Raw genomic sequence first — 11442 nt, 5'->3', positions numbered from 1 at the left:
TGAACCAACGGTTAAAATGAAGCAATGAATGTATCAAATATATATTAAAAAAAAACACATTTTTCACATTTGCTAGGTTTGACATGGGAACCCATCAACAATGGATTAATACCGGTAGGGGCCGTTATTTTTGTAGATGAGAATGGAAGGAATCTGGGTGTTGGCCAAGCACCTCATAATGGTTCCTTCACCCCGGGTGAAGTCGATCTATCCACCAGAATATGCAAGATTGCATGGGGCACTAAGGAACACACTAAAAATATTTTCAAGGTTGGTGTTTTTATGTCTCTAAATTTAATATGTCTGCATATTAAGGCAAGGTACTCGTATTGATGTTATCCACTGTACTAACTGCAGAATTACTTTTAAGCATTTAGCAAAGAGATTCCCAACTCTGTGCCCTTGATCACCTTTTCGTGCGCTCATAGACTCATTTGTGAATTATATAATATATTGTATTAAAATTATACAAAATTATATGGTTATACTATTTTATGGTTATTTCGTATCAATAAAATGTAGTGCAATAAGCTCTCTCAGATATGCCACCAATATTTTTAATAATGCAAAGTTTTATAGATTTTTTTTTTTAATTAAAAAAATGGAAATTTGGGGAATAATGATTTCTCAGTGGTCACACCAAATTAACTCGAGTGCCGCATGGCGGTAGAATCTGACATCACTTTTCCTCGTGTCTTGTGGACTGTGATTGTTACATCGAAAGATTTTGTGTATCGATACCCGGTGTCACTCATATTATCTATGGTGTCAGCATTGTATCAACTGGGAGTATCAAAACGACGTATCGAATACAAAACAGCTTCATATTATTAATATTAATATATTTTTCAAATATCACTATACATTTAGTATTAAAAGTATTTTTAGGAAATCTATAATATTTAATATTCGACATAGTCATAACTAGCCGATCCAAACAAAGACTGATCGACCATGCCACAACATTGAAAAAGGAAGCGGAAAAGCTTGGATTAGAAATAAATGCCTGCAAAACAAAATACATGGTATCCACGCGAGAGCAGGGTCCACCTCGAAATATCTGTGTGGAGCAGCAGGTATGGGAAGAGGTTCAGAGCTTCACGTACCTGGGCTCTAACCTAAACACACTCAATAAAACAACAGAAGAGGTGAACATACGACTCATAGCTGCTAATAAGTGCTTCTACGCCTGTAAGGGTCTACTGAGTTCGAAAATCCTAAGCAAGAATAGCAAACTGCTTATCTACAAAACAGTTATTCGACCAGTAGCTACCTATGGCTGTGAGACATGGTGCCTCATTCGAAGGGAGGAACATAAACTGGCCATATTCGAAAGAAAGATCCTCAGGAGAATTTTCAGGCCCACATTGGAAAATGGAAGTTACAGGATAAAAATGAACCACGAGTTAGAAGAGTTAATAAAACATGAAACGGTGGTGAAATTCTGTCGATCCCAAAGACTAAGGTGGGCTGGACACGTTGAGAGAATGCCTGAGCACAGGACGCCAAAAATCATGACCAAGTGGATCCCACAGTGGAAACGGTCTAGGGGCAGACCAAAGAAGAGGTGGGCTGACTGTATCGAAGAGGACTGGAGAAAGATGGGGAGGGCTGGAGACTGGAGAGGAGCAGCCAGGGAAAGGAGCGTGTGGAGGACAATTGTAGAGGAGGCCAAATCCCGCTCCGGGATGTAGTGCCGGGAAAGAAGAAGAATAATATTTAATTTATTATAGTCGTAGTCAGGCGGGATGACTATTAAATCAAATTTGAGGTACAAAACATTAATTTAGTACAAAAGTTTTCAAAATAGCATTGGTCTAATTGGTTGGCGGAACTCTTGATGCATTTTCAAAATTCTCAAGGAACCTCTACCCAGATGGCACATATTAAGATCCAAACGGGTAAATTCGAAGAAATATGTTAATCAGTAAGCAAAAAATGTCAACGATAATTAGACCAAAATTGTCCGCCATTAATATCTGTAGCTACCTACCTAATTTCATTACCTTTGCATTTCACTATTTCTGCAATGGATGTAGGTATCCAAACATTCTTATTTATTAAAATTCTGATATACCTACACACTTACAAATATTGCTAAAATTATGTCATCTCCACAAAATCTTCTCTCAAATGTTTTATTATTCGTATTATTCCCTTAATTTTTCTCTCCTTAAAAAACGCATGATTCACCTCAATACCATAATATCGCACCGTGAGTGTAAAACCAAGGCATCTACAAAAGACATATTTTGGATATATTAGTGTTTGAAGTCTTCGTTTTGTGAAGAGAAATAGTTTCTAAAAAAAAACCATAATATTTGGTTAATTATGTTGCATGATCTTTCAGTTATTTTACTTTTACATTATCAGGTTCACGACTTTTGCAATTGTTTTGGATTTAATTTCGAAAAATTTACAGATGCATTGGTTTTACACTCACGGTGCGATATTTTTACCTAATTGTTCCCTCCAAACCGACCCTCCCCGCACGAGGGATATCACTGGTACAAATAAACATAATCAAATTTTCAGGTGCTTTGCGGCAACACCGCCGGATGGGTCCCAACAAGTGAATCAAGAATACCTTTTGGTGCGTTAACAGCAGGAATGTCTGAAGATGGCGATATGCTTTTCGCCGGTAGAGTCTTTTACAACGGTTCAATGATCATCGGCAAAGTCCAGCCGAAATTTGGGGTATGCTTTATCCCATACAACGGTATTGAGATAGCATTTAAAGAATACGAAATATTGGTTGACACCAGTATGACTATACAATACGGAAATCAATTTATTTAGTATCTTCACAAGTTGGTAGAGTGTAGACAAAATAATATTAAACAATGGGTAGGTAATTAGTTCATATTTTGTCTCATATGATATAATAGGAGAGAGATGAAAGTGTTACAGTGGCGAAGGGTGGAGGTAGGCCGTTCAAATCTGACATAAATAGTGCACACTAAATTTTGTCAGTGCATCCTTATTTGTTTTCAATTCTAAAGGATTTAAGTTTTGTACTATTCCATTTGAGTCGTTTCTTGCGACCCAAGATTCGGCTTTCGGCATCTTCAGGCACTATGTGCATTCGCCAGCAGGTAAATACACAATGACACATTATGTATTCACCTGTTCGTGAGTGCACATAGAGCCTGAAGATGCCGAAGTGCGAAACCTGGGTTGCGAAAGATGACTCAAATGGAATAGTGCCAAACTTAAATCCATTAGAATTTAAATTCAATCTCCATCAAGTACCGTCGGTCGATAGTATTAATATCATTTGTTTTCATTAAACTATGAATACATGATGCAGATGGTGCTGGTTAGTTTAAGTCAATGAAGCCCTGCGTAAGCCAAGTCATAATAGATCGGATCTTAACATCCTACCTCCACCCTTCGCCATTGCTGTGTTACACAGGTGGCTTCATTAATACAATTCATAGACTGCATAATGTGTAACTCCATCCCTCTAGGGCAGCGGTTCCCAACCTGTGGTACGCGAGTGGATGGTTGGTGGTACGCGAAAAATAATCAGTAATGGCAGACATAAAAAGTTAAAAAAAATCAGTCATAAAATTATCATTTAAACTATTGTATTTGTTCCATAATTCATAATTTTAATTAATAATATACAGTAAAGTTGTTAATATGTATCGTCGATGATCGAAAATCCAACAATCAATATCGTATTTTTGGAGTGCACTTTTAAATTTAGCGCGTTAGCTATCAGTAACTTGAGATGTCGCATCTTTTGAACCAAATTTCAAAAAATTATGTTCTTCGAAACAAGCACAAGGATCTCATTAAATTTATTTTGCTTATATTATTGTGCTTATTTTTTCGTAAAATTTGTTTAAAAATTAAACTTATAACTTGATAACAATGTATTATAATCTTAAGCAACACTTTCATAACTATTATTTTCGATAATAAATAGAAAATTTCGGTAATAAAAATATTTTTAAACACAATTTCATTAATATTATCATATTTAAAACAAAAATTTCACCTGCGTCATTGCTGTAGATTTGTAAAAATGCAAGTGTGAATTGTCTCGTTTTCATCAGAAGAATTTTTACATTTACCGTGTTTAATTAATTTTATATATATATTTTCTATAAATATCGGTAATTTTTGGAAAAAAATTGCCTGCGGCACATTTCATTTTTTTTATACAAATAATTTTATTTAATTTTATGTAATTTTTTTTTAATAAAAAAAAAAATGTCCTGGTTTTGGGCAAAAAAAAAAAACATTGCGATATCTAAAGTTCAAATGTCTCATTTTTATCAGAAAAAATAAAACTTTGGTATTTTTTTTAAACTTAAATAAATTGAGTTCTGGGAAATTAAAATTTATAATGAAAATAGAATAACAAATTTCTCGAAATACAATCATTTTTCTGAAGTGGTACAATTAAGCGTGACGCGAGTCAGTACGCGAGTACGCGCTTAGTGGTACGCGAGCCAAAAAAGGTTGGAAAACGCTGCTCTAGGGCATTCCTATTATCTATATTCTAATGGATTTAAGTTTTGTACTATTTCATTTGAGTCGTTTTTTGTGACCCGAAATTAAATTAAAAAATTACATGTATGTATGTGTGTACCAATGTAAAAAATGTATGCGTACGAATGTATATGTGTATATGTATGTACATATTAGTGGATTTTGAGATATCCAGGGTTCCAGGGGCTAGCTCGGGTGTCATTCGAACCCTGGATTCACAATTGACATTCACAATTCATTCATTCACAATTCACAACGATTGGAATAGAAATAAAACAAGGTCTTTCGTGCTCGTAACGTGGTCTTGTCTTATATTTTTGAATTTTGGTTTCACAAATTTATATTTGTACTTTTACAGTTGCCGTCGTCAGGTCCGTATGGTTTGTAAACCGGACGCTCACTACTTTTTTTTTTTTTGGGGTTCCCTTTTTTTGAAATTCCTCCGAACCCACGCCAACTTACTAAAGAGCTCTCGTGATTAGCCAAATCTGATCGGATGATCTTTGGATTCGGCGAATCAGGAGCCTGACCCTGACGCCGGCGCGCGAAGATTTTACCGCAAAATTTACAATATTTGAATCCTATATTTTTTATATTATATTTAGTATTAAAATTATCTCTTTCATCCATCATCATTTACACTTAAAATTTATCTTAACGGACGAAGGCCTTTCCTCATGAATAAAATATTAACGTAGTTGAGCAGGGAACCAGATCAGGTGTTTTATTCAATTGTTTATAGAGATCAGGGTAGCGGTTCGGCCCGTTTTTTATTTAATATTTACAGAAACCAACAAAAGCCTGTTGATAACAGGTATGTGTCAATTTGTTATATTAAAAAATTATATTATAAAAAGTAAATAAAAAAAGTTTCGTCATATATTATATCATATACCAAGAAATGATTAATTTAAAATAATTAAACCCTAAAATTATTAAACATGAACATGCGCGTTGTATGTAAATGACTGAACAATAATAAACTAAATATAGCTGCGAGCGGGTGAGCTTGGCGGGGGAGAGTGTGACTATACTAAACATTACCGCTGTGCCTGTGCAATGTTTTCGCAACGCTGTCGCCTGACAAAGTTTTCGTAACGAACCCGCCCGGGTGGTCAAGACAAATTGTATGTTCATGCTAAAAGTAGGTAGGTACCATGTAAGAATATTATTGAATATTAATTGTTTAACTAAGACCTTTTAAAGACTGATATCATAGATATATCTCATGACATAGTTAACTTCATTAATTCCCAATACCTTACCATGATTCCCAGAATGGACTATTTTACACCTCTTGGGTGTAGTATTTGTATCGTTTATAATTCTTCTTCTTCGATGGCGCTACAGCTCAAGTCGAGCCCTGGCCTCCTCCACCGCTGTCCTCCAGCCGGAACGGTCCTCCGCACGTCTTTTCCAGTTCCTGATTTTTAGTATCTGGTTGGCATCTTTTGTAACATTATCACCCCATCGTGTGCGTGGCTTTCCCACTGGCCTTTTCCCCCCTGGGTTTCCTTCGAGGATCTTCTTCGGTATCCGTGACTCAGGCATGCCCTGGACATGGCCTGCCCAGTTTAACCTCTGGAGTTTTATGAAGTTGGAGAGTTTTGAATCTTGGTATAAGCGATATAGTTCCGTGTTGTACCTAATTCTCCACTCACCATCATTCATGGGTCCGTATATCCGCCTCAGGATCTTTCTCTCAAAGCAATCCACCATTTCAGCTGCTTTCACATTTAGCGTCCATGACTCGCACTGCAACGACTGTGCGTATGACGGTTTTATAGAGTCGCGTCTTAGTTTTTCTATGGACATTTCTGGATTTGAATATGGGCAGCAATGAGAAGTATGATTTATTTGCAGCGGTTATTCGGGCTTCTATTTCTTCCAGTTCCTCGTTCTCTTTTGTAATATTGGAACCCAGGTATGTGAACCGGTTGACAACCTCAAATTGATGGTTTCCAAAACTGGAACTTTGGCCCGGCCTACTATGATTTTGTCGGCTTTGTACCATGACTTTAGTTTTGTTTTCATTTACTCTTAAGCCAATCTCTAGTGCGGCCCTTTGGAGGTGGTCAAAGTCTTTCTTCACAATCTGTATGGATCTACCCATCAACCCATCATGTTGAGGTCCGTTTATAATTACTAATGATTTATTATTAGGTTTTGACAATGAGTACGCTTATCGAGTGTATTATTAGTAATAAGTTATGGGGTTTTTTACAAACACTTCAACTAGGTATTCATATTTTATTTTTTATTCTTCGACTTAATAGGTAGGTGATAAAGTTTTTACCTACTTTATTGTATTAATTTGTTAATAAGCTAGAGTTTACTGTATTCATTGTCAGTGTGTATTTGCCTTTTGGTGAGTTTCCCGCAAGATTTTCAAATTCAAATTTTATTTATTAATTTTTTACATATAGTGAACATTACAATTTATTTATTTAATACATACACAACATGACATTTAGAAATAAAGAAGTATTAATAAAACAGTATTATATAAAAGTTATTAAACAGTAGAAAAATGTAAATACAAAAAAATATATATATATACATACACATATCTATGTATACTCATCCTCACGTAGGTGGAATATGTCAATATCCGTAGTAATTTGGTTGAACAGAGTTATTGCTCTCCCAATTGGCATTACCAATGGCAGGTTAGTTTTGCACCTTGGGAGAACAAACAACTGATGCTCCCGATTTCTAAGATAGCTGTCAGGGACACACAGGTCAATACTACCAAGAATGGCAGAGTTCTGGCTGTAAAGGCGAAACCCGGGTCGCAAAAAACGACTCAAATGGAATAGTATAAAACTTAAATCCATCGGAATTTAAATTCAAATTACCTATAACATAATATTAGGTATTATTAAAAAATTACAGAATATGTATTTTAATTAAAGTTGGGCAGGAATGATTGATAAAAATTAAGATAATACAGTTAGCTTTGTCTCTTCATGTTTCTTGCTTCTTCTCTTTGTGTCTCTTCGAATATGATCCCATTAAACGGTTGAAGGAAACAATGTAATCTTTTTCTTACTTACTGTAAAATAAATATTAGTCTTTTCTAATTTCTTAGCCTTTATATCAAATGCATCTACATTACCACACTAAAGTGTTAATTCAAAAATCAAAAATTACTATTATCATTCGCTGTAGAAGTCTTCATCGACACCCATTATCTGGGAGGTCTGAGAATCATGTTTAAAAGATATAATTTTATTTTGGGTACTATGTTTGCAACTTCACATTTTCCGGCAGATCTTCATGATTTTTGCAAAGCCAGAGATAATTCATTTGAATTTTAATTAAGAATTTAATAATTACACTACTTCAACATTCAAACTAATAATTTGTTTTTTACAAATTTTCGAAACTTTTTTTCGAAACTAAATTTTTATTAGAACTGAGGTAATAGTCGAGGAGAGACGTAGTCGGTCCACCGTGACAGAATTCGACCCAAAATATTTTCAAAAATTCAATTGCATAGAATTATTATAAATCTCTTTGTTTTCTTGTAAAATAATTTTTGTAAAAGGTACCTACATAAGAATCATTTTTTTTGTGTTGTATTCAATTATGGACATTATTGAACACTACCAATAAATTGTAACTGTAAAATTATATTGCTTTCGAAAAAATCAAATGTTTTTATTTATTTAATTCCACTCATGCTTCCCAAATTAAAATTATGCTTCAAGTCAATCTGGTGGTATTCAATAGAGGTGAGTTGGAAATACTGTCACCAGTTTGTGTACTCAAGTTTCGGATGAAACTACCCATATTCGGTATGTGTGGCCCAATAAACTTATTCCAAAAAACTTGTGATATCATCTCGAGTCGCTGTTCTGTGCACTCGCCAGTTGGTAGACTTTCAACACTATTGACATTAAATGCATGCGAACGAAATAGCACTTGAATATAGGTATATTTTAATTTATTAGTCTATTGCGTTCGAATGTATGAATAATAGGTCATAAATTTTGTGTCGCAGCACAGTGGTGAGATGACGCACAGGCTTAGGCTTGTTATATGACCGCTCAAAACATGTTTAAAATTAAAAAAAAAAAACACTGTTATTCATTTTTGTTAACAAGAATATTGTAACCTAACAGAAAAACAACTCATAAATTTAAAATGTGTTTAAAATTTTATAGTAAATGGGACTATTTGACAAGCGGAGCTCAGCGTATTTTTAGCGATTCTATTGAGGCCGATACACAGTCTGAGTTCCCTGAGCCGATACGTATTTCAAATACTAAAATGGAGATGGTTTTAGTTCCAGTTGAGTTGAGTTGTATTTTTTTATACTGGTAGTAAGTATACTTGATCTTCAAAATCAACCAGTTTTCCCATCTCTAGTATTCAACACTTGTTAACCATTAATTGCATCTCTCTGTAGTGAACAAAGTGTTTCCACTGGGGAATGCCAAAAGAAATGGCGTATTTCAAAAAAACACTACCTTATTCTAAGGTCAATAATTATTATAAAGCAATCATTATTCGTAGGATATTTATTGCACTTGAATGGTCAAAGACATAGCTTATGAGTATCTTTAGAATTATCTTCAAATGTGTTAATCTTGCCCATTTTTTGAATAATAAAATGCCTAATTCTTGTCAAATTTGGGATCACAGAGATTATCAATATAATTTTTTATCGTAAATATTTCACTATAATAATGTCGACATAAATTATACTGATGGTTTTATAAATGCGTTAAAAAATTAATAAACTTAAAAAATCTTAACCACTGCACATTTATGTACTGAAATATGACTATATTCTAAAACATTAGAGCGAGAGGTTTAAAAGAATACTATTTTATGTAATAAAAATACTTTATGCAGTCATCAAATGTTTAAAATAAATAATATAAAGGATAATAAGGCTTCAAAATTATTTAAATAGATTATCTACAACATTTAAGGAACGTCCAGGATCATGCTTTGAAAATAGAATAAAAGCTCCATTTTGACCCACGCTGAGCACATCCGCCCTTAACACTCCCGTTGCCACGATGGTCTCGCAGTTTAGAAATGACCTTAAATCATAGATACCCCACTTATTATTATGTATATAAACGTCTACTTTTAGCTATTTGTAGATAAAATATTTAGGCATAAAAAGAAAAATATATAGGTGGTTGAATTGAATGTTTTATATGTAAAATTAATCATTTTTTGAAAGTCTAATCAATATTTTGATAAGACAGTGATAGGGCTATCTAGAAAGATATACGTTAGAGAAACGCGCATAATAGTAATGTAAACATGAGACACTATTTTAAAATGTCATTTGTTAGTCAGAGATAGAAATGTATGTCTTTGTTCAACATAATTCTGTGAATAATGCAATCAGTTATAGCCTCCCATAATATATCGAACCTTGAAGTATACATTGTTCAAATACATCTGACGATAAACGCCAAAGCAACCCTTAACGCAATGTTATTAGTGTTCATTTTACCGTGTTAACTTCGCTACATGTGGCGTTTATTCATAAACAATTAACGAAAAGGATCCAATGCTATTGACCATTGTCTAGTCAAGTCATAAAACCTTTTTTCCCGGATTTAGAATACAGACCCTTGCTACAAGGTTTGTAAAGATTACATCAGTTTGTGGGACATAGGCAATTGAAAAAAATTCTCGAGCGGGCTAAATAAAAACAGCACAGCATGTGGCGTGGCGTATTCACATGTTCTACATGTTTATACTATTATCATATTAGGCAATGCAATATGTTAAATATTGGCAAGGGTAATATTATTTCATTCTGTTTTAGAATTTTAGGAAAATAATACAATGCGATAAATTTCATAATATTGATGTACCTACCCATTCAAATGTTGTATTCAAACCCAAATATTAAACCCGTTAAAATAAATACCTTGCATTGAAATCAGACAGCTACAGAAAATGTAGGTATGTTCTAATGACTAGCATCAATAATAATATATTTGTATCTATAGTTAACTGTAGCTTTGTAAATTGCGGTGCGGTGCGGTTAATACGATATTCTAAAATATCCTTTTTTTGACGATATTACTAATACCTACCTATATTAGTTTTTTTTAATTATAAAAGATTATAAATGAGACATTATTTTGTTGGTCCATGGTTGAACCGTAATAAATTGTATTGTCGTCGTAAATCACTAATAATAGCTTTCATCCGAAAATAATAATGAGTCAGCAAATGCAATTTAAGTGCAACTAGGTAGTACACGTGGAGTTTCTTTTGTTTATGAAGTAGACACACAGTTGCAAAAAATATTTTATAGTGTTTGCAGCATTTTTATTTTTTAATTTTACAAGTACCAATAATAAAATTATAAAGTAGGTACCTACTTACATACCTAATATGTAAATAAATAATCATAGTGAACCTGTTGTGTTTACATGATATTGTGTTATAATATTATATATTATTATTAACTATATATAATAATATGTATGTATATGTGGATTGTATGTAGGTACAAGAAATTCATATTAAGATTACTGAATCATTCTAATTTCATAAGTACTTACCAAATAATATTATTATATAAATAAATATTATCATACTCAATCTGATGTAGGTATATACATAATAATATACTATTATATTATTTCTCAGTGGTGAAGTGTGGAGGTAGACTGTTAAGATCCGACATAAATAGTGCATTGTGAGTCATACGTACCTATTTGTTTTTATTGAACTAATACTACAATAATTTACATAATATGGTGTTATATAGTTTTTAAAAATCAGATAAACCCAGGCCGAAATAAAACCATAATAGTTTCGGTACGCTTTGGGCAATCCTACAATTTTGTGCACACTTTTTCATTCATACTTCTCTTTTCGTTAAATATAAAATACATATTATTATTACACGTCATGTTGTTGGTATTTTTTAACTCTTCAAGTGAAGCGCCT

At 33.4% G+C, this 11442-nt stretch overlaps 1 protein-coding gene across 2 annotated transcripts in view; it reads left to right on the top strand.

The window, feature by feature from the left end:
- LOC147069312 (pfs47 receptor-like) overlaps window positions 1-4060 on the top strand; it is a 33572-nt gene extending 29512 nt beyond the window's left edge. For both annotated transcript variants that reach the window (XM_085950474.1, XM_085950475.1), the window contains exons 3-4: window positions 77-270; window positions 2536-4060. In XM_085950474.1, coding sequence (XP_085806600.1) covers window positions 77-270; window positions 2536-2799 — 458 coding nt within the window. In that variant the 3' untranslated portion in view covers window positions 2800-4060. The remainder of the gene's footprint in view (window positions 1-76; window positions 271-2535) is intronic.
- Window positions 4061-11442: the final 7382 nt, after the last annotated feature.

Source organism: Rhyacophila brunnea, unplaced genomic scaffold (assembly GCF_057557595.1).
Source record: "Rhyacophila brunnea isolate RB1 unplaced genomic scaffold, BYU_Rbru_1.0 scaffold_23, whole genome shotgun sequence".
Classification (NCBI taxonomy): domain Eukaryota; kingdom Metazoa; phylum Arthropoda; class Insecta; order Trichoptera; family Rhyacophilidae; genus Rhyacophila; species Rhyacophila brunnea.
The sequence above is the reverse complement of the archived record's forward strand: the minus strand, read 5'-3'. Positions and strand labels throughout refer to the sequence as shown.